The 24,082-nt window shown below is 32.6% G+C and overlaps 4 protein-coding genes and 1 long non-coding RNA gene across 6 annotated transcripts; 2 read left to right on the top strand and 3 right to left on the bottom strand.

The window, feature by feature from the left end:
• Positions 1-2,362: 2,362 nt before the first annotated feature.
• Positions 2,363-4,256, bottom strand: LOC142236952 (UPF0389 protein CG9231). The gene is made up of 3 exons (XM_075308231.1): positions 4,107-4,256; positions 3,875-4,044; positions 2,363-2,698 (listed from the first exon to the last, which is right to left on the bottom strand). The coding sequence occupies exons 1-3, from the start codon at positions 4,230-4,232 to the stop codon at positions 2,497-2,499; spliced, it is 498 nt and encodes a 165-aa protein (XP_075164346.1). The 5' UTR covers positions 4,233-4,256; the 3' UTR covers positions 2,363-2,496.
• A 206-nt stretch (positions 4,257-4,462) lies between these two features.
• Positions 4,463-5,977, top strand: LOC142236951 (rRNA methyltransferase 3, mitochondrial). The gene is made up of 2 exons (XM_075308230.1): positions 4,463-5,669; positions 5,745-5,977. Exons 1-2 carry the CDS (start codon positions 4,564-4,566, stop codon positions 5,905-5,907), a joined length of 1,269 nt encoding a protein of 422 aa, XP_075164345.1. The 5' UTR covers positions 4,463-4,563; the 3' UTR covers positions 5,908-5,977.
• A 1,520-nt stretch (positions 5,978-7,497) lies between these two features.
• Positions 7,498-11,560, bottom strand: Kap-alpha1 (karyopherin alpha1). Of its 2 annotated transcripts, none has more exons than XM_075308228.1 (8): positions 11,474-11,560; positions 10,771-10,969; positions 10,325-10,708; positions 9,997-10,217; positions 9,665-9,928; positions 9,254-9,596; positions 8,501-8,660; positions 7,498-8,433 (listed from the first exon to the last, which is right to left on the bottom strand). In XM_075308228.1, the coding sequence occupies exons 2-8, from the start codon at positions 10,960-10,962 to the stop codon at positions 8,249-8,251; spliced, it is 1,749 nt and encodes a 582-aa protein (XP_075164343.1). In that variant the 5' UTR covers positions 10,963-10,969; positions 11,474-11,560; the 3' UTR covers positions 7,498-8,248. The 2 variants fall into 2 exon arrangements, with proteins under 2 accessions (XP_075164343.1, XP_075164344.1); XM_075308229.1 differs by lacking the exon at positions 11,474-11,560 and adding an exon at positions 11,137-11,288.
• Positions 11,561-12,374: 814 nt separating this feature from the next.
• Positions 12,375-14,458, top strand: LOC142233575 (uncharacterized). Its single transcript, XR_012721435.1, has 5 exons — positions 12,375-12,692; positions 12,757-12,862; positions 12,928-13,454; positions 13,520-13,883; positions 13,948-14,458. It is a non-coding gene; the product is annotated as an uncharacterized LOC142233575 (long non-coding RNA).
• A 3,488-nt stretch (positions 14,459-17,946) lies between these two features.
• Positions 17,947-21,960, bottom strand: LOC142235288 (uncharacterized). Its single transcript, XM_075306539.1, has 2 exons — positions 19,512-21,960; positions 17,947-18,176 (listed from the first exon to the last, which is right to left on the bottom strand). Exons 1-2 carry the CDS (start codon positions 21,958-21,960, stop codon positions 17,947-17,949), a joined length of 2,679 nt encoding a protein of 892 aa, XP_075162654.1.
• Between the last annotated feature and the right edge of the window lie 2,122 nt (positions 21,961-24,082).

Below are 24,082 nucleotides of genomic sequence, written 5' to 3'. Positions count from 1 at the left end.
AATCTTATTTCTATACTGATTTTTAATTTTGTTCGGCTTGAGGTCATAAAAACAATCGATTATTGATTTGTTTTAATATTTATTTCCAATATTTCGGTTAGTGCCGCTAACCATCTTCTGGGATTTTGTATCTACATAAAAATACAAAAATTAAATTACATTTAATGTTCACAAATCACAAATATTATTTGAGATATAATTTAATGAAAATAACTAACGTGAGTTCGTGTGCTGCTGTTCGTTCTATTGAAATTTCTATAGAAAATTTTCTCAAAATTTTATTCCTATAGAAAATTTTGTCAAAATTTTATTTCTACAGAAAATTTTCTCAAAATTTTATTTCTATAGAAAATTTTGTAAACATTTTATTTCTATAGAACTTTTGTAAAAATTTTATTTCTACAGAAAATTTTGTAAACATTTTATTTCTATAGAACTTTTGTAAAAATTTTATTTCTACAGAATATTTTATCAAAATTTTATTTTTATAGAAAATTTTGTAAACATTTTATTTCTATAGAACTTTTGTAAACATTTTATTTCTACAGAAAATTTTATCAAAATTTTATTTCTATAGAAAATGTTGTCAAAATTTATTTTCTATAAAAAATTTTGTCAAAATTTTATTTTTATAGAAAATTTTGTCAAAATTTTATTTCTATAGAAAATTTTTGTCAAAATTTATTTTCTATAGAAAATTTTGTCAAAATTTTATTTCTATAGATAATTTTGTCAAAATTTTATTTGTTGTTGTTTTTTATTGCAGCTTAAAACCATACATTGACTAAACTACAAGTGTAGCTTAACCAACAGAGGAAAAGAATGTTTGTCAAATTTTTTTGGGCAAAGCCCTATAGACTGCAAGATGGTTGGATGGACGGACGCACGTTTCGGAATTACCACATTCCTCATCAGCATCCTCTACTTGCAGCAAAACTATCAACCAATTATCAGAATAAATTCAGGCAGTTTATTAAACCCAACAAAAACCACACTTGAACCCTCCGAAAAAAGGTTTTACATTGATAGCCGGCTTATGCCGAAATAAATTCGAAACAAACATATCTCTTTTCCTATTTTCTATAGAAAATTTTTGTCATAATTTTATTTCTATAGAAAATTTTGTCAAAATTCTATTTCTATAGAATATATTGTCAAAATTTTATTTCTATAGAAAATTTTGTAAAAATTTTATTTCTATAAAAAATTTTGGCAAAATTTTATTTCTATAAAAAATTTTGACAAAATTTTATTTCTTTAAAATGTTTACAAAAATTTATTTCTATAAAAATCGTTGTCAAAAATTTTATTTCAATAGGGAACCGATCATCTGACAATGAAGAAGTTCTCATCAAGGACCCATTATGGAATTTCTCATCAGTCATCAAACCGAAGAGCTCAACTGCCCATCACTAGTTCCCGATCAATTATAAATCGAAGAATTCTTAAGATCCCGAACAACTGCACTGACCAGATCCCGGCCATATCAGAGAAAGATTGACATTTATCACACACATAGATTTTAAATAAGTTCTATCAATAAAACTATATAGATTAATATAAGACTGGAAAGTGTTAAAGACTTGTATTATTATTCCGAAAGATTTAGTAGGTCTCAGCTAGACACCGTGGTGCAATGATTAGCTTGACCGCCTTGTATATAAAGGACAATGGATTAAATCCCAGTTTAACCTCTTAATGTTAATGGTGGTCACATTTCTGAGGTTTTCAAAACTTCTCTAAGTGGTTGCACCGTAATGGAATTTCACATTACAGTGAAATGCTATGGACTCGAATATTAAAAAAGAGACCCCAAATCGAGATTGTCACTGTGCTATCACAAATACAACCTATAGCCACAACATAGCCCAGCAAATCAGGATGAATATCTGAAATGCCTTTTAATTTTCACAAATACTCAGTCCAAGGAAAGTTGCAGTACAATAGGCGGGGTGCTGGGGCATTTTTATTTCCCGACCCCAAATCGAGATTGTCACTGTGCTATCACAAATACAACCTATAGCCACAACATAGCCCAGCAAATCAGGATGAATATCTGAAATGCCTTCTAATTTTCACAAATACTCAGTCCAAGGAAAGTTGCAGTACAATAGGCGGGGTGCTGGGGCATTTTTATTTCCCGAAAAACTGATACTATAGCCAGGGACGAGAAATTGTCATGTAACGCATGAATCACGTGAAAAATAAAATGTGCGTGAATAAAATTTCTCACCTCAGGATTAATTTTTTGCCGATATGCTAATCGGGCCTCTATTTTCTAGATGAAAATAGCATTATCGAATTTTCAAAACACTTTTGAGTAAAAACAAACCCTTGATGATGGCTTGAATTCAACTTTCAATTATTCTACAATTTACAAATATTTATTACTAACAATATCAATCGTACGAATGTCTTCTGTACATTAATGTGAAAACGATTATTATTGCAAAAAAATAAGTAGTTTCAAAAACAAAAGTTTGTGATACCATTTTTCTATTCCTTCGCCTCCTTATTAGAGTATTTTTCGTTATATTGTTTGTGCCAATCAAGATTTTGTTTTGTCACACTTTCGCCACGTTTAGCTGCTTCCTTGCCACTATAAACCATAATACCACAGCCAATAACGGTCAGAGCCATCATAATATTGGCTATACGTATGCGTACTTTATTGCGGGTACGTTCCATAACATCACGACTAAAAGAAAGAGAGAAAGAATTATTAGTATTATAATGGACGAATGTTTAGGGACATATTTTTTGTAATGTGCGAAGAACGAATACAAGAAAAAATAAGTTTTAGAAAATTTTGTCAAAATTTTATCTCTATAGAAAATTTTGTCAAAATTTTATCTCTATAGAAAATATTGTAAAAATTTTATCTCTATAGAAAATTTTGTCAATATTTTATCTCTATAAAAAATTGTCAAAATTTTATCTCTATAAAAAATTTTGTCAAAAATTTATCGCTATAGAAAATTTTGTCAAAATATTATCGCAATAGAAAATTTTGTCACAATATGTGAACATACCATAAGTGGTACGCAGTGGAATAACATAGAGAATGCTCTTCTTAGAACTGTGACAGAATGTCTCCGCAGTACACCCCAGGATCATCTTTATATGAAGACTAATATCCTCTCCATGCGCAGTATCTCCTGTGTTGTTACTGCAATAACCACCCAAACCATCATCTTATTGATAGACATATCACCTACCCAGAATTTATCTTCACTATTCAATGCGCGAGATCCAACCTTACAAAACAGAGCCTCTAAATCAGGCAGCATACCATGTAAAGGTGAGTACTATGTTCGAGTTTTTCACCAAAACACTAAATTAAAAGTGCAAAAATATATATGAAGACGATAACATTTTTATCAAGTCTCTGCAAATTATGGATGGAAAAGATCCAAGGAATTGATTGCAAATAATTTTATATTTCTAAATTAGTTAATTAAAAAAAGTAACCGTGAAAACAAGCTGGTTTTCAGCTTGAAAACGGAACATAGTACTCAGCTTAAGTCTGTACAGAATTCATTAGGGTACTGTTAATTCTGTTCTCGGACTTCGACTACCGCACATAGCACTGGTTGAAAGAGACCACCCTCGGCAGTTGAGGTTTTTTTAGCCCAACTAAGATCAGGCAAGTCCAGCCGACTCAAATTCTACCTATCAGCGATTGATAGAAGCGTCAATGTTTCGTTAGCCAAACCTAACGAGGCATCCCATTTTAGTCGCAGAATTCCTCCATCTGATAGATGTACCAAAAGCACATATGATAACACAACAATTTCATCATTCATTTCACAATATGAACAAATGCGTGATTAATTCCACTCGTACATAACGAAGCCATTCATCCTATACATACCTAACGAAATTGGGAACTTCTTCCACTGTCTTATATTTTCCTGTCCAAACTAAGAAACGTTTTTCCAAATTGTTGGGTTGGTGATTGTTGATTCCTTGTTTGAGAACAGAGCTAGAGCTAATGAAACGGCGAGAGAGCTGAAACGGAGTGGTTATGGAGCGGAGGAACATCTGGAATAAAAATATCAAATATAATAAAGATTTGTATATTCGAATATATCTTAAATAATCACCATGAACAATGTATCACTAAAATCGAATGAACTGTTGAAATTATACAATGAGAACATATGACGCTGAAGTAAAAGAGAACGGCTGTCAAAACTATGATCAGCTGATTGTATTGTCTTTGCTATCATTCTTTTTGATTGGCAAAACGCAATACAGACTGTTGGCTGTTAACGGATGTAATTGAAGCAGCGACGTTGGTCAACTATATAATTGCATAGCGAAATTAATTTGCATTTGTTTTAAAATCGAAAATACAGCATTTCTTATTATAAAGGTTAAAATATTTTAATATAAAAAACATAAAAGATTCTAGTATTAGTGCAAATCGCCACTTAAGTAAAAACGTCTTCATTGTGCTTAGTTTGTAAACGCTGTTGGCAACCAACATCATAATTTGACTTTTAGGTTAAATTCATTGTGTTGGGAAATGTTTACATTTTCAACTAATATCAATTAAAAATGTGGGGAAACTTATTAAAAACGTTATACAATACAAGCCAGATACGGAGTACACATGGAATTGCAAGACAATTGTGTTCCAACATCAGCAAAGAAAATGTTGTCCATAAACGTTACGTCAATGAAGAAGAAGAAGCTATAAAAATTGAATCTAGTCTCTTCGAGCATTCCTCCATCAAATATGAGCCGGTTACAACAGAAGAACTCCTCAAGAAAACTAAAAAAACACATGGAGTTGGTACAGAAAAGAAACAAAATAGGAAGACTTCTCTATCTTCAACGGCTGCTTCCGCATTTATTAAGAAAACTCGTGAAGAACGGAAATCTGAATCCAAGATAATAAAGGATAAAGATTTAGGCTTCGAGTATCTTAAACTTGACCTAAATGATCCTCGTTTTAGTTCATTAATGATATCGGCTCGCTCGAAAAGGAAACGAGACAAGCAGAGCCAAATCGTTGTAGAGGGAAGACGTTTGATTTTGGATGCTTTGCAGAGTGGTCTTAAGCTCAACACTGTAATTTTCAGTCAAAAGGAGCAATTGATCGATATTAAAGAACAAATTACCAAAGCTCTTAAAGAAAATCCCAGAATACAGGTATATAAAGTTCCCCATCATAATTTGAAAACTTGGTCTACTCTTACAACACCACCAGGTGTTATGACACTATTCGAAAGACCATCGCTAAACTATATTGTGAATAGAATAGTACAACCATCACTGCCCTTGACTGTAGTATGTGATAATATACGAGAACCAAATAATTTGGGTGGAATTATACGCACTTGTGCCGCATTACCATGCTTCCAGATTATTGTCACCAAAGGCTGTTGCGATCCCTGGGAATCGAAAGCTTTGCGTGGAGGTTGTGGTGGACATTTTCGTGTTCCCATACGTGATAATATCGAATGGCAAGATATAGCCATGACAATACCACCAGAAGTGGCTGATGACTGTTTTGTTTTCATTGCTGAAAATAATTGGAAGAAACTTAAAGACCTAAGGATACCAAATGTTGTGGATTATTCCATGATTGAAAGGACAGGATCTCACAATGTTGTCATTATAGGTGGCGAGAGTCATGGCGTTTCAGAAATAGCTTATAAGTATGTTACATTATCATAATAGTTTATACCATCTGCAGTAATTCTTCATAACCTATTTTTTTTTTTTCTTTTTAGATTTATGTCTACAGTCGGTTCCCGAGGAACTTGTTTAAATATACCAATAGCTGAAGGTTGCGACAGTTTGAATGTTGCCTCAGCTTTAACTTTAATACTGTATGAATTGCGGAAATCTATTTTAAAGGCAACAACCGATTCTGTATCTTCTCCAAGCAATTAATTTTTATAAATACCTATGCCAACGATGATGAGATTGTGTTAATAAATTTCAAACATCTACAATATATAAATATGATTGATTTTTTGGATGAACTTGGGCCGATAACACATAAAATCTATGTTCAAGAATCATACACATAATAAAAATATTTTTTGTCTTCAATCACGAAATTAATTGATCCAATTAATTTTTAATTGAAATATCTTCAATCACAGAAATGATAATATCAATTAATTAATTAGAATAATTAATTAAAATTAATTGATACTATTAATTTTTGTTTAATTTTGAAAAATTTGCTGAATCAATTAAATTTTTAATTGAATATTTTTTAAAGCTCAAGACTTTAGTTGGACAAATTTTCGTGAAATTTTTTTTCTGTGTAGATGGCTTTGTTATATTTTTTTTTACATTTCCATTATTTTTGAAAGAAGCTCTTAAGATGCCATTTTTTCCTTGTACTGCTTACAATAATTGTATCAAGTCACGTTGGTATTTGTAAATAGCTTGTAAAATATAATTATAGTATTAATAAATGAAATAAAATTTATATTCATCTTGTAAAATGTAGTCATCAACTTGCTCTGCCAGGGAGATCATCAAATAGGGTAACTTTCAGCAGCCGGATGGTAATGAGAATTGAACATTCGACGTTTTCAAAATTTGTTTTTTATAAAACTCAAAATTAAATGTGTAAAAATACCACAAATTGCTACAAAGTGGATTGAAAAGTGCTAAGGCATTGATTGCGTACAATTTAATCCTTTATATAACGCGATACAGTGAAAGAAAGCTTTTTGTAAGCTACACCACATTCTCATGTCAATAAACTCATATTCCATCACGAAATTTTTTATTTATTTATTCGATCCTCTCTTTTTCGAAGGAGGGACTTAACACTTTCGCCTTTTTGGAAGTTGCTGTAGAAGTGAAAGAATAAGATGGACCATTTCGGTGTCAAGCTCTCCACCTACCATGAATATCGTCCTCAAAGATTTGCAGATGGACATCTGATGGTGGTAAAGAAGCGTTTTTTTTAATAGGAAATATATAAAAAACTCTACTCACTAAATATAGTATTACATAAAACAAAAATTTTTAATCTTTTTGTTCCTTTTTAGGGACTTTTTATTCTTCTTTAATATGAGTTTTGTTTTTCACGCTTCTAATGAATGCATTGGGAAAAAGGATCAAACATTATGAAAGAGATAACAAACCGAATATAAAAAATACATAAAGAAAAAATCATATTTAAAATAACACAGTTTTCGTTTTTTTCTCAAGGTTGGTTTTGTTAAACTATAGATTATTTTAAAATTATATTTTTTTTGTTTCGTTTTAAACTGTTTTTCCTCTTTCTTTTTTCATTTGAATATATTTTTTTTGTTAGTTTTTAATATTACAATAATAATAATAAAACTATATGTACATTTTACATAGCAAGCAAAACATGAAAGCGAATCTATAAAAGTATATCATATATGAAAAGCAGAAATAATTATGAATAAAAATCATAGAAGAGAGAATAACTAAAGCATTCGCGTACATATTATGCACCATTGACATAATACTATAAAAAATAGAAAAAAATAAACAAAAAATATTTCAATTTTTATTGGGGTGGGGGGAAAAGACTTGAGTTGATTGTTGTTGAAAAAAAACAAAATGCAGTTTTGTAAAATGAAAAAATAAAAACCACAAAAATATTCAAGGAACAGCAACATATATTGCCCACACAATATTGTCACTAGATTTTTATGCTATTGGAAGTAAATTCTTTTAGATTTTTTTTAGAGCAAATCTATATAAGTTTACTCTTTCCTAGGTGTTCTGGTTTCCATATTGGCAAACTGCAAAATTTTACTTTCCCAAAAACTTCTCAATTCATTCGATTTTTCTATTCGAACCGGTTTCTTTTTGTTTCAAAATTTTGTATAATTCATTTGTAATTTCTACTGCATGGATTGAGAAAAATTTAGCATTTTGCCAATACGTAAACCAGAACAGACATAAGGGTCTATTCCATTGGTATAGCATATACGTATTTGTTAAAAGCATAGCAACTAGAGTCCATTAACATTATCGATGATGATGATGATCTTCTAAAATCTGGGGGGGTTTCTATAGGAAATCAATGACGTTTATGTTAGTTAATAGTATAGATGGAAAACTTTTCAATGTGTCCTTGCAGCCAGTAGTTAATTAATTAAATTGTTGATGTTGATGCTGATTTCGTGCTTCTCGTTATCATAAAAGCCATTATTATGATCATCATTATAACATGTTTTTGAGGTTGTTTCTGTTGTTGATGTTCGTTTTTTGTTAGCTTTGTATAACAAGGCTAGAAATTAAAACCTCCTTGGGGAGCACCTAAATCCGTATTAAACGTATATTGATTGCCATCAACGGAGGGTGCCACACGTTCATCTTCCTCTTCATTACCGAAATATTGTTCAATAATATAGAATGATTTATGATATATATCGCGATTTTCGTGCGATTGCAAATATTCAATTCTATCTAAGCCTGGAAAACGAATTAGTATATTTGAATTGGTATATAGAATGAAAAAACCTAAAGAAATTCCACTTACCTCCACATTCTTCTATGGCCATAGCATATGGATTTGGTCGTTCGGGGAATTTCTCACCAGCTTTGAGTATATTTTCTAAAGCATTTAATGCAACTTGGACAACATCAGAATCAACCACAGTCAAAAAGTCGCACATTGGGAAAATGCAACCAACATGTACCTTAAAAAAAATCAAATAATCAATATAATAATCTTAAATATAACTTTCACAACACACAAAAAAACTTTTCTAATTCTATCACGAAATTAATTGATCCAATTAATTTTTTAATTGGAATGAAATTTTAGATACTGTTACTTGTTTGATTATGATTGGGGAACCAATACTAAAGTTATCACTGATTTATTTATATATAAATTTAAAGACATATATTTTTTGTTATATATATATTTTTTCTGTCATACAAAGAATTATTTTATATTACTTAGGTATGATGTTGCTTTGTAATACGTTATTGGCCAATAGGCTTTTGTATTATAATTTATGAATAAATGAAATGAAATGAATGTCTTAAATCACAGAATTAATAGTATCAATCACCAAAGTCAATTAAAATTTTAATTGTTGTAATTGATTTTTGTTTCAATTAAAAAATTTGTCGAACCAAATAAATTTTTAATTGAATATTGTTTAAAATTCAATTAAAATTTTAATTGGAATAATTGTGGTGGTATTTTTTTTTCTATACACGCACAGAATTTTTCATATATAAGAGTTGTATTCATTTGTAATAAAAAAAATCTGTTTCTTACCAAATATCTGATTTGTTCAGCTGTACCACTGCTAGTTGCATTTGTTATAGCCCATGCTGCTTCTTTTCTCGTCTTGTAATCGTTTGTTTGTAGCATAATATTTATAAGTATGGGGAAGATATTTGCATCAATAACAGCTTGAATTTGTTGACGATTTCCAGCCGCAATATTTGAGATTGTCCAGCAGGCTTCCTTTCTTATAGTTTCCATTGGAGACGTTAACAAATGACTAATGCATGACAATGCATTGCAATTCAAAATGACTTGAGTTTGAACATCATCTCCGGTTACAATATTGCCAACGGCACGAAGGGCAGCCGTCACCACATTATTTTGAGGATGCCTATACAAGATAATTAAAGTATTCAAGTAAAACTATTTAGAATAAGAAAAACTTGTTGATCAACCTACATTAATAGCTCTACTAAGCGCCTGCAAACGCCAGCATCTATAACTGCTTGGATTTTATCATTTGGTCCATCGGAGAGATAACTTATGGCCCAGCAAGTATCGGTAAGAACATCGGTGTCAGTATGATTGAGCAGTCTTGCCAATATGGGTAAGCCATGAACAATTTTTGTAAAATCAGCTGGAGGATTTTTACCACGACAAAGATTCGATAGAGTCCATACAGCATTGCGGATCATTGTCAGTCGTTCGGTGGTACTTAAAACGCTTTTAAGATTGTAAGAAAAGAAACGATTATGATTTTTGTATATGTATAATTATTTTACGATACTTACTGCAATAATGGTTGCATTATACCGGAATTCAATAAATGATCTCGACAAGATGGAGAATCTCCGGCTATGTTTCCTAATGCCCATACGGCTTGTTCTTGAACATCATCGTGTGGACTTGAGAGTAATTCAATAAATATTGGCACTGAACCGGCTTCAATAACTATCTTGGTTTGTTGCGAAGTACCAGAAGCAATATTCGTTAGGGTCCAAGCAGCTTCAAACTAAAATTTTAAGCAAATGCACAAAATATTTTTGATCGTGATTGTTTTTTTTTTTTTTTTCAACACATAGACAACAATAAATACAAAGATATAAATTAAATTCGAACCTGTAAAGAAGCGTTGTTACTGTTCTTCAAAAATTGAACGAATCTTGGTACAATGCCTTTTTGTATCACGTCTTCTATTGGAGGATTGGGATCCCTCGACAAGAGTTTTCTAAATTTTTGAGTTGCATCCAATTGCACACTCTCCACATCGCTGTACAGGGCATCGATCATTTCCTTTTTAATAACCATATTAGTTGTCGTAGCATTTTGCATTTGCTGTTGGGAGCCAACATTGTGATTTTGTTGTTGATGCTGCTGTTGTTGGTGATTCAGCACCGTCTGAGGTATTTGATGCAATTGCGAAATCGGATCCAGTTGGTTTAAGTTTAAAGTGCCTTCGGCAGTTGTTTGCATATCATTGCAAATTTGGTTCATGTCAGATTCCTGTGAACGAATAAATGACCATAGAAAACGTTCTTAACTTATTACCCACAATTGCTCTTTACCTGCATCAGATCACTATCCATATTATTTATCATGCTATTTGAGGGATTTTCAAGTACAACATTTCGTCTCTTTGTAAGCTGTTGCTCCCGTTTCTGCTTACGGATCTGTATGCCCTCCTCCTCTCGACGTCTACGCATCTCGGAAGAATCCATGCCAGCATTTTTATATCGATGCCTATGTGTGGTAGACATTTTGATGCTGTAAAAAGGAATTAAAAATTAATTACATTTCATCATTACTGGGGAAAGAGGTAAATGTGGATACGGGGTGTGGTTAGATCATATTTCTATACAGAATAAGACATCAATTTTCATATCCCAATAACCAATAGCCCAATTGAATATGGGCTATTGATGTAAGCTTACACGGTTGGTATTAGGATTGTAAATGAAGACTTTTACTTTTCTTCCGTTTCTCAATCTGCCCGTATGACGTCGCCGTCAACGTATTGAACACTTATAAAAGTGCATACCCTATCCCTGCTTTCCCCCCTAGAGAAACGAACCAACTAAATAAGAGGCAACCACTACACGACGAACGCACACATGCAACGAAACTGCCATTGCTTCACATTTTACTAATAGAATAGCGACTCGTTTGAAAATAGGCGACTATATTTTAATTATAAATTATTCGTATTATATTACACTCCAATTGGATTCTAATTACTTCATTCAATGGAAAATTTTTTATAAATTTTACCTAATTTTTCTGACGGGTAAGGGGATTTGTGCAGAATTGAAAGACTATTTTATGAAACAGTGTTGCCTACGTTACTTAATTGAAAAATGTCATTTCCAAATACTAACAATCGATAGCACAATATCTAGAGCAAATCGTTTATCGATAAATCATAGAATTTAATGACCCATTCAGAAAAATAATTATTCACTATTCAAATTAATGAGTTTCATATGCTTTACAGACTATCAGTTATTCCGGACGACACTGCTCGTGTCGAATATATCTCATATATTGTGCACATTATAAGTTAAGTCCGAAGGCATAATCGATTCTGCTGCATGTTTATGGGATCGATAACACATTTGCCGATTATTTAGTCTTTCTTTCTTTATTGATATATTAATATTAAAAGTCTTCAAGATCTATGACAGTATTGTAAAAATATTGCAAACTATTATAGAAATGCAGTACGATAACGCTGCGCCGTCCAAAATATACATTTTTTCGGACGGAATGTCTACGTTTGTAAAGAATCTTGTAGTGTAGTCGAACGCTAAGAATTGTTGAATGTTTCGTTAAGAAATTTCTCATTTTCATAGAATTATTGATGCAAACTTTGGACTTTAATTTATGACTATTTTGTACTCAATAGATGTTGAGTAACTTATAATATGACATAACATAATTCTCTTTTTTTTCTATTAGCTCACATTTTCTTTTTGTTTTAATTTTTGGTGTATGCGAATATAGATAAAACAGTCATTTGTTCTCTTTTTTTTTGTTTTTGAACAGCCTTAAGAAATGAATTGGAAAACATAAAAAAGAAAACAAAAGCAAAAATTAAAATAAATAAAATAAGATAAGTAAAATATTATAAGTTATTATTATTAAAGCTTCCCAATAAACACAGGATGAGCGTTTTTCAAATGCAACAATTTTTCAGTTTGAGGGTAAATATAATTTTCAACATAAATTCAACTTGACTTGAAATAGCTCATCTGCAATACATCTTCAAATTGTTTGCGAATTACTTCCAATTTGCCAAAATGTTGACGAAATCTTTGAAAAGGTGTTGAAGATGATATGAGAAAACTTTGACAAAACACTACCCTAAAATGCAACGAAAAAACCATGTGGTTTTCAATACTTATTTGTGCAACGAAGTTCGTGGTCAATTGCAAGAAATAAAAAAAAATGGAAAATTTTAGACAAATAACCAAATAGTATATAAAAATAGGTAAGTGAAAATAAAAAATGAAATAAAACTTTAAGGAAGTCACTAAATGTATATCTCTTTGCAGAAAACTAAAATTATGGATTATACGTTCTTGAAAACATTAAAAAGCTGACCAATGAAAAAAAGGTGGACAATTAACTGGAACTGCTTCAAATAGTTTATAATAATTGGTACGTCAATACGAAAAATTAAATCAACACTTTAAAGAAGTCACTAAATTTAAATCTCTTTGCAGAAAACTATAATCTTTGGATGCTACATTCTTGCAAACAATAAGAAGCTGACCAATGAAAATTGAGTAGCTTATCGACAAGAAAAAGTTTCCAGAAACATTACAAGTGCAACCAATTAAAATTGTTAAAAACAACAAATTGTTGAAATCAACAACTTCTTGATGAAAATGTGCATCACATCGTCAGTTTAATTCATATGCTATTATCAGTTTAAAATGGATAGTTTGTGAATTCCTTCTGCTGAAAATCAATTCTCACACGCGGTCCAGAACGTTCCTAATTTCAAATTGCTCGCATGTTAATAAAAGGAAGGAACCAAAAGGAAGGAAATCGAATTATAAATGCAAAAGTGTTTACTAATAATGTTTAAGATATTTAAAGTTTTGTTGTTTGTTTTTTTTTTTTGTTCTTATTTGTTGACGAAAAAACCACATGGTTTTCAATACTACTTTGGACAACAAAGTTCGTGGAAGAAATAAAAAAATGTGGAAATTTTTTAATAATCAATTGAAATTGCTTATAATAATTGGTAAGTAAAATTAAAACACGAAATGAAAACTTTAAGGAAGTCACTAAAATCAAATCTCTTTGCAGACAACTAAAATATTTGGATGCTGATTCTTGGACACATTAAGAGACTGGCCGATGAAAAATGATAGTGGCATATCGAGAAGAGAAAGTTTCCATAAATCAAAGTGCAACCAAAAACACGTGGTATTTATTCTTTTCCATATCAACAACTACTGGATGATAATTCGCATCACATCGATAGTTTAATTTACATCGCATCATCGGTTTAATTTGTTATTTTGTGAATTGAAATTGCTGGAAATTTATTCCAATTATCTAGTCATCAAGTTCCTGAAAATTGCCAGTATTTTAATAACAACAATTTTGTAAAACCAACGTTCTTGAGGAAAACACGAAGTACGTGGTCAGTTGGAAGAAATACAAATTGGTAAGTCAAAATAAAAAGTGAAATGAAAACATAATGGAAATCACAAAACTCGATTGTTTTGCAGAAAACTAAAATAATTGGATGGTATATTCTTGGAAGATGTTGGCCGATGAAAAACCGATGAAGGGAACAACAAAGAAAAGTTTTCAGAAAACTTACAAGGTGCAACCAATTAAAACAAAGTGCAACAATTCCTATATCAAGAACTTCTGGATGAAAATGTGCATTACATCAATTTACATCCCGTCATCAGTTTGATATTTTGTGATTTCCTCTTGCTGGAATCTATTCTAACACACAAGCCAGCAAGTTCCTCGATAGTAATTATTTCAAATTGCCAGGATATTAATTAATAGTTATTTGACACCAACATTATGGAGGAAATGGAATTATACATGTAAAAATGTTTAAGATATTTAAAGTTGTATTCATAGTTTTATTTATTAATACGTTTAATAAGATAATTACATTTTGATTGGTATTATATTATTATTTTTATATATTATTAATGTTATTTTTAAGATTATTATATTTGTTAACGAAAAAAATAATAAAATTTACAAAATCTCTAGAAATTTAGTATTGACTTTCAGTTAGAACTAGGATTGACTTTCATACAAATTGTGGTTTGAAAGTATTCGCAACAATGCTATTTTTTTATTTTTATCACATTGAAAACTGTTTGAGAAATTATTGAGTAGCGATGCATTTCAATTTGAGGATTACAATTGAGAAGTTATTGCTATTGTGTTGAATTTTACTGTTGAGGGTAATGTCTGTTTTTTGTTGAGAACGCGATTTTCTCAACAATTTCTCAACTTGAATATTACCCTAATCCTTTGAAAAAATGTTTGAAAAATTATTGAATTTTAGTATTTTTCAAACGTTTGTGTTTATTGGGTTAATACTTAAAACACAACTATTGTTAAAAACTCACATTTTGTAGTAATGATATTTTAGTAGTAATAAGTTTTATTTAATATATCAGTATAATCTGTCCATTGTTTTTTAGTAGTTGTTCGCACTTTTTTTCTAAAGGTGGGTACTATGTTTGTTGGCACGAAAAAAACTTCACTTAACCATTCTTTCGCGTTGAAAAATGAGAGTGTTGACAATACATTTCGAACGAAGAAAACAGCTATTTTGGAGCTATTCCGCGTTTATTTCTCTGCAATTTAATTGACAACATCGCCAAATGTCATACTATTTTTACTTATACATACGCAGCAGCTGATTGTTTACATACACGCATTCATGATAATTGTTTTGAAAAGTGTTTTTCTACCAGTTTTTGGATTGTTTTGCTAAAAAATCTCATACAGCACTGGACACTAATAATTGTTAAGAATAAAGCTCCAGCCGCTCTACTCCTGGTGTCTTACCACATTCTGCAACAGCTTTTACAACATGTGGTACATTGTCTTCTTCAGCTTTTCCAAATGGATACCGTCAATTTGTAACGCACATCAAAAAAACATATAATTCCGGTGTTATGCAATCTTTTACATCATCCGCAGCAATGGGTTCATAATTCGTTCAGCAACAAACTTAATTCGTTGGTGTCCACAATATCTACATAATCGCATTGCATTAACAGTGGACAAGAGTGTACTTATGCACATGCTGTTGCCGCCTCACTAGCAATTTCAACTCCAGTGGTCACCACCACAGTTCCCACAAAGGATAATAACGCCATTTCATTTGCCAATATTGTTACATCGGGGGGAACAACCAACTTAAGCCCATAACTCAAGTTCAAGGGTAGTTCCTAAGCCAAAGTCACTGTTCCCGACTTATATTTCGTCACAAAGGGATGTTAGTGTTCTATACCAGACTCTTCGTTGACTGAAATTAATACATTGAGAAGCAATTGGCTGGTTTACTGAAGGATGTTATACTCTCCCAATGTATAAGTTCCAATAACTATTTCAGTCACGTTATGAAATTCAACCAGTGTTTTGAATTGATAAAATGCAAGAATGCCGCTAACTGAAATTTAAAAGCCACAACGAAATTAAATCGTTTCATTCCAGCCTATCGCAATCATTTTGGACAAATGATGAATACAAGAAAATTATTTTGCTATTTAAATAAAAATTATTTAATTATTTACTATAAACATTTATTTTGGATATAACTTTGTTCAGAAAAATTTACTAATTTTATATTAAAAAGTATAAAACGTATAAGACCACCCAATTACCTATACCCCGGTATATAAAAATAAGACAAGTTCGATTATAATTTTATTATGAGTTTTTATTAATTTGTACATTTATACACTAATTAAAGACCCTAGAACACAATGTTTTCTTTTCTGGACTATCAGCTTTCTTTCATTAATATTGTTATATTTAAAAATTTTTAATTATCATTTCTCATATTTAGCTTTCATGTTGTTTCCATTAAAAATTACAATTGCATTAACATTTCTTTTGTTCAGTTCTCATTCATTTACGCCTCTTACACACAAAAAACGAGCTCGCTTAACAAATAGAAAAGGGAGCAATTACGAGGAGCGGTAAAATAATAAAAAAAGTACAATTCATTTCTTTGTAAAAAATGGGTGTTGAATGTAGAAGCACTGGGTTTACAGAGATAAGACGAAATCGTTTTTAAGCATATTTTAAAAAAGAAATCTTCATCGATTACATCTGCAGTATTATGACAATTAGCTTCTTCTACTTCTTCGTGTTCTGTGCAAACATTATGTTGCATAACATTAGTCAATTCTAAATTAGCAGGGGATGATGATAAATGGTGGCCTGGTTGTATCTCTACAATATGACGCTGATGGAATGCTATTGTTGCTGATGGCTGAAGCGATGATGGTACTGTTGTAATAGGCGGAGTTTCCAACGGGCACCGGTCGCCGATTGGAAACTCCTAGAAGACATTCCTTAGGGGTAAAATTTCACCCAGCCACTTCTTCGCCAGCAAAATCCAATTTAACAACATCACCTGGTAAACATTCCTCCACATCAACTTCATTCTCTGCCGTATTTATACGGTTCAATGTCATTGTAATATCTGGACCAGACTTAAGTCCCACGGTAGCTCCTGCTAAAGCCATTGTAGTGGTGGGAACAACAATATTCGATCCAGCTGCTGGTGATACTATTGTGGATGATTGTGAAACCACCATTGCATTAGTATTGCATTTGTATTACTAACGGCAGCAACAGTCGATATTGCATTTGAAGAATTAGTAATAGTGGCTAATGTTGGAGTATTTGCTGCCACCCCAATGGGACCACTCACTACTTGGGCGGCCGTTGTATTTGGTTGTTGCAATACAATATTTGCGGTCACAGCCACTGTGGTCGTGGCAGGCGTTGAGGGTGCTATGTTGGAGTTGTTCACTGTAGCTGATGTAGTGGCTGCAATTGTGGGTGTCAGGGATGTGAGGGCAGACGCTACTGTGGCAGAAACGGCTACAGAACCAGATGCTGTTATATATGTTATATACATATAGCACTCCGTTATTTTTATTTCGTCAATCGAATTGCATTTTTAAATAACAACGCGAACCACTTTTGTATTCTAATTTAACACAAATCATTTGAATAAATCAATTATTTCTTAATTCACATTACAAATGGCGCCATGTTTTGAAACTAACTAATCTCAACATATGGAAAAATTTAAAGCCGAACTAATTAGGGACTATGCACTTTATGTCAGTTTTTCAACTCGAAAAAAAAACAAAGTACCACAAATGAAAAAATATTTCGGTAGTTTTTCGCATTTTTGGTTTTGTATGGGATTTCGCTTCGGAAACCGAACATAGTACCTACCTTAAATCACTAAAATAGTTTTTTTTTTCTCATTTTTAAAAATATGTATCTTTACTTATTTTTTGTTTTTCTCGAATAGAACTTATGATTTCTAGCTTTTTTAATATTTATTTTGTTTAAATATTTATATATGTAAAGTTATTTTTTAGTATTTTTGTAACCATTTTCTATTGGTCTATAGCTTGGTTATTTTTAATCAATAAATATATAATAAAAATAAAATAAATTTGTTATCGATCAACAAGATCGATAAACAAGAAGCAATATCAATTATGTATTCGAGCATAACTTATATTGTAGCCAATATTTAGGATATGTGCGACACGAACACTGTCACAGCAAACATGGTGTTTGCAGCGACCACTTCCTATCTCATGCCCCCAAGCGAAATAGTTCAGCTGATTGTAATCAGCTGCTGCTATTACAGGTCCGCTGGAGCAGTTTAATGAAAACGCCCAGGAATATGTACCTGAAATGGACTCTTGTGGGGAATCACCTGATAATGATGTGCAGAATCAATATTTTACTCTCAACTAATACTATAAGAGCACTTGTGGAGGGGGTATGTATATTTATACCCTGAGCCACACTGTGGAACAGGGTATTATAAGTTAGTGCATATGTTTCCCAGAAGCCAGAGTTTTACCCCATTTTGGTTGAAATTTTGCACTAGGAGTACAATTAGTAGTGTAGTCAAGTATGCTAAATTTTATTGAAATCGGTTCAGATTTAGATATAGCTCCCAAATATATCGTTCGCCCGATTTACACTCATATGACCACAGTGGCCAATCTTTTACTCCGATTTAATTGAAATTTTGCACAGGGAGTAGAATTAGCATTGTAGCTATGCGTGCCAAATTTGGTGGAAATCGGTTCATATTTAGATATAGCTCCCATATATACCTTCCACATCGATTCCACATCGAAATATCTTTTTATCTCTAGGTCTAGGCTATTATGTTCTGCCTCTTTTGAAGTTGATGCTATAAATGAGAGAAGTTCGTCCTTTGCAGTGTTTTCAGAACACTGAAAAACTGAAAATACAGTGCGTAAGTGCGTGCTCTCCGTAAACAGTAGAATTTTTATTTTATTTTATTTATTTATTTTCATTATGTAATTTGAAGCCACATAGCGGCCAATTTATGTAAATTACAATGGACTACTAACCGTGACTAAAGTATAATTGAAGTTATGACAATGTAAAAATATATGCGAGTATATAAAAAGTATAATTACATATATGAGGTATAAAATAGATTAATTAATGATATGACAAAAAATGAAATATGACAATTATAATTAATAATATGATAAAAAAAAATAAAAAAAATGAAATATGACAAAACATTTTTAGTTCCCATTATGATTGAAAAAAGACAAAATAAGAAAATATTATTTACTCAAACAAGCACAACAAAGCAGCACTACTAACTCGAGTTTGGATAAGCTTCATGCAGGTGATCCAAGATGATCGAGTAATCTTTTACGATATGTCGAATCAGAAATCGAGAAGTCCTTTAAATTAGTAGGGAGACAGTTATAAGATCTGGCGATTCTAGCCTGAAATGACTTGTCCATATGACCTCTGGCAAGAGGTACAACAATCTGATTTCGCCGCGATCGGCCAAATGAAAATAAGTCCACGAGAAATCGAGGTGACTGAGCACTGAAAATTTTGTGGAAAAGAACAAGTGATCTGAAGTCAATAAAACTCGAAAATGGGCACCCCAGGAAATCCTGGACATGAGGAGATATGTGGTCATATCGACGCAATGAATGTAGATAACGGACTATTCTATGAATTGCTAGTTTAACTTTCCTTATGTTACCAGCATTTGTGCCACAAAAAACCTCAATGCCGTATAGAATATTGGGCATTGCCAAAGCATGTACAAGTCTCTTTTTGAATGAAAAAGGCAGCATCAAATCAGAGTTGTACAATTGGCGTAGAGTCAAATTCGTTTGACTAATAACATTGTCTATATGTAGATCAAATGAAAGTCTATCGTCAATGGTAACCCCCAAACATTTTAAATGGTGGACGACTTCAATATCACACCCATTATAAGAAAGAGTTAGTCCAATATCAGGATGAGATGAAAAAATTAATGCTTTTGTCTTAGAACCATTGACGGAAAGATTATTGAGACACATCCAACTGTATAAACTATTAGTTACAAAATCAATCTTAGCTTGTAAGACATCTAAATTATTAACATCCCCCCGAAAAAGCAACTGAACATCATCGGCGTACGAAAAAGTGGAGCAAAACATATCAAGATTCGCAAATAGATCATTAAGAAAAAGTATGAAAAGCATAGGCCCAAGAATTGAGCCTTGTGGGACTCCACTCCTTACCGACAAAGTATTTGATCTTTCTCCATTGATCTGCACATATTGCTTTCTACCTGTAAGGTATGAAGCAATAAGTTTGCAGGCACTAAAGCCGAAGCTGAAGTATTGGTGAAGCTTTTTTACCAATATGAAATGATCTACGCGATCGAAGGCCTTTTCTAAGTCTAATGAAAGTAAAACGCATACTTTATCATGCGTGAAACTCCCCCTTATAGCATCAGTTAGGCCAAGCAGTAACATTGTTGTGCTTCTATGACTTCTGAAGCCACATTGACAATCAGAAAGTAACTTATTAAATTCTAGATAATCATTAAGTTGCTTTTTCAAAATATATTCGAATACCTTAGATAAAACAGGCATTAGCGCTATCGGCCTATACTCATGACAATTCGGACTTGACTTTTTCTTAATCGGACACACTCTTGCCGTTTTCCACTCACGAGGGAACTTAGAAGTCATGATAATGGTATTGACCAAATGAAGGAAGTGGTCGGCGATATGTGGTATTACTATTTTGTAGAATTTGAGTGGAAATCCATCGTTTCCAGAAGCATTAGACTTAACGGACGAAAAAGCACAGATGACATCGTCAATAGTAACACATTTGAATGAAAATCCCGCTTCACCAAGTGAAGATGCTAAAAACGATCCAAAATCCCCCACGACATTTAACTGGTTACTTACAAATCCATCATTCAGGTCATCGACACTACTAACATTATCTGTGCGAATAGGGGATACTTCACCACCAATTATGCCGTTATCCCTAATTATGTTCCAAAATTCCTTAGGGTGTCCACAGCGATCAAACATAGCGGCATGACAATTCCTCTTTAACCTCCTTTTGACGGCTTTTGCCCGATTTCTGGCCCTACAATAATTTGACCAATTCTCTTGATTCCTGTCACGAAGATAAGCTTTATAAGCTATATCAGCCAATGACTGATGGTAGCGTACAAGGGGAGACTTAATCCAGTCATCACGACTGTTATTGAAAAACTTTGCTCTTCTTTTAGGAAAAGCAGAATGTATTGTGTCAATTCCAGCCATAAGCACACGCAGCTGCAAATCGACATCGGAGGTTAAGTATAAATTCGAGAAATCAACACACGAGATAGTATTTCGCAACAATTGATCATCATAATTGTTGTAATCAAAATACTCATAGATGTCGCTGCTTTGGCGAACACTAAAATCTAACGATAAATAAATGAAAGCGTGCTTTGAAATACCAGGTGAAATAAACTGCCCACCAGCACGCTTACGTTCTGGACAAGAAATCAGAAAATAGTCAATGAGGGAAGACGACTGATGAAATGCGTCATAATGCGTTGGTACATTATTGTGAACCAAGGAAACCCCCATTCTTAGGCATGCACGTCTCAGGTTGTACGACTTAGCGACGTCAAATAAATTGTTGTTGAAGTCCCCCATTATTATAATGTTAGAATAGCGTACCAGCAAATCAGAAAGTTCTGACTCGAGCGACTCGAAGTCCCCAGTTGGAAGGTAAACAACACCAACCAAAATTTTTTCCCTCCCAACTACCACTTCCACAAAAAGGCATTCCACCACACCATAATTAAGACCAGAATGTACAACCTTTGCCGTAAGTCGACTGGAAATAAATAAGGCAACACCTCCTCCTCTCCGAAATGGCCTATCATTTCTGTATGAAGAATAACCAGATATTTTGACGACATTAGAATTTTGGCCCTTAAGCCATGTCTCACTCACGCCGACTATATCGAGTAGACTACCCTCAACAATACTTCGAATTTCTGCTAATTTTGTTGACGTTGGCTTAATATTGAAGCTCTGTGCATTAAAATGAGCAAAATTTAGGTTGTTATTAAAAGAGGACAATTGGGAACGTAAAAATGAATTGTCATGGATAATATCACCTAAATTACTAAGATCCATAAATATGTATATATAATTGTTAGAAAATATAATTCATTCATTAAGTAACGTTACCAGGAAATTATTATAACTACTATCTAAAAGCAGACATCAAAAATAATTATCAAATACTTGAAATACGAAGAGTAAACTAAGTTTTAAAAGAAAAGCAAAAAACAAAAACCTACTAAAATTGAATTTTGATATCAGCTTTTAGGATGAAGTATAGTTAGTATAAAAAAAAATAGAAAAAATACAAAAAATGAAACAAGGATTATATATGGCAGGTAATTTAAATTGAAATTGAACTACTAAAAGAGGTCAGGTGGAAAATCCACTACTACTAAAAGGATTGGATGTGATATTGGTGCGGTCTACTGCATCAAGTAAGTCAGCACATTCACGGGTATCCAGAGTCGTCCTCGTACCATTTGGAAGATTAACGACAACTTTAGGCAGATCTCCGTTTATAAGCTTAAATGCTGTAATTTTTTTCTGCCTACGAAGTTTCCGACATATGTATGTCAATTTTGACGCAGCTTGATGCAAATGATCGTTTAAGAACACTCTTCCAGCAGTATTTTCTCCAAGAACAGTAGAAAGTAATAATGGATCGCCATTATAATAGTTTGCCATGAGTACATCCCGGGTGTAAATGCAATTAAGTTTCAATAAAACAGATTTGCCCATATAACAACAGTGTTGTATACCGGACAGTGGGAGGTCTATGTTACATAACGAAGCAATCTTTATTATGGGTACCCTTAGGTCAGTTATACCTTCAGGTAAGCCATTAATTACTATGTCTGCCCTATTTAATCTTCTCTGAAGTACATCGTTGTGTGTTTGAATTTCAGAAATGGCGGTGTTATGGTCGGTTTCAAGCTGCTTAGCAACCGCCAAACAATTAAAAATTTGTTCCTCCAACTTCTTCGTGGATGTAGTGAGATCTGCTTGCATTGCTTTGTTTGAAGATTCCATACTTTTTTCAAGTCCATTTACTCTGTCTTGGATTTCTCGTTTGTAGTCTTCGAGCTGACTCTCAATAGAGGCTGCGAAAGCAGTAAATCTATCATGAAGTTCACTAACAGCATCAACGTTAGAACTTAGGGTGTCATTTGCATTGAGAGTTATATTTTGTTGCACTGTAACCTCTTCATCAGAGTTAGTTTCAACGAAACTTATCTTTTTTTTAACACACAACGGACATTTGTATAAAAAAGATTTCTTCTTGTATAGAAAAGCATGTTGTGATAACGAGACATTTATACATGCAATATGGTAGTATGCATCACAGATGCAACATCCTAGGCTATGTTGATTTTGGACTCCTTTTTTGCATTTAGGACAGACATATTTCTTTGTTTTTGATGCCATACTTAAAGATCTTTGAAAAATGAAAATCTCCAGTAATTGAAAATAACCAGCTCTGCAACACACCAAATAAAGTGAGACACCACAGGCGATCAAAACATATGTTCGAAATAAAGTCAAAACCGCCAAGCAACGCACATCCATATACCACATCAACCATCCAAACTCACACAAAAAAATGATATAAGCAGCTACAAACCCAACAGCAAGATAGTGGTAAGAAAATCGTCCACGCAGCAGGTCAATCAATAAAAGCGCAAACCAACGCTTTCTTATTGTTGTTGTTATGTATCAGTTGTATGGCAGAAAACCACAAAATTCACACACTATTGAAAACCTCCAATATCCAGATGATCCTTGTCCAATGAGTATTTCAAAACTTGACAACAGTGAAAATTTAATGCACTTTATTACAATTAATTTAATTATTTCCTGGGAACTATTTTTTGCTTTCAGCTGTTCATGACAGTGTTGCCAAATTTTATAAGTAAGTACTGCAAATACGGTACTTACAGTAAATGAAAAAGGTGTGCATTAAAACTGGACAATAAATAATTAAAAACGTTTCTGCGAACTTATAAAACAATTTAGAGTTTACGCTTTTTTAAAAACTGCGAAAAAACGAATTTTTATGAAAATCTTCGGCGACTTTGTGAATTCGTTCTGCGGATTATTTTAAGCCGTTTCCAGCCGTCGAAAGCTCGGCGGCGGCGGCTCGTAAATATCGTGGGCGGCTCGCCGAAGCCGGCTTGAAATCGGCTGGCGCAAG

The sequence above is a fragment of the Haematobia irritans genome, chromosome 4, assembly GCF_050003625.1.
Source record: "Haematobia irritans isolate KBUSLIRL chromosome 4, ASM5000362v1, whole genome shotgun sequence".
NCBI lineage: Eukaryota > Metazoa > Arthropoda > Insecta > Diptera > Muscidae > Haematobia > Haematobia irritans.
This window is presented reverse-complemented; position numbering and strand designations above follow the sequence as displayed.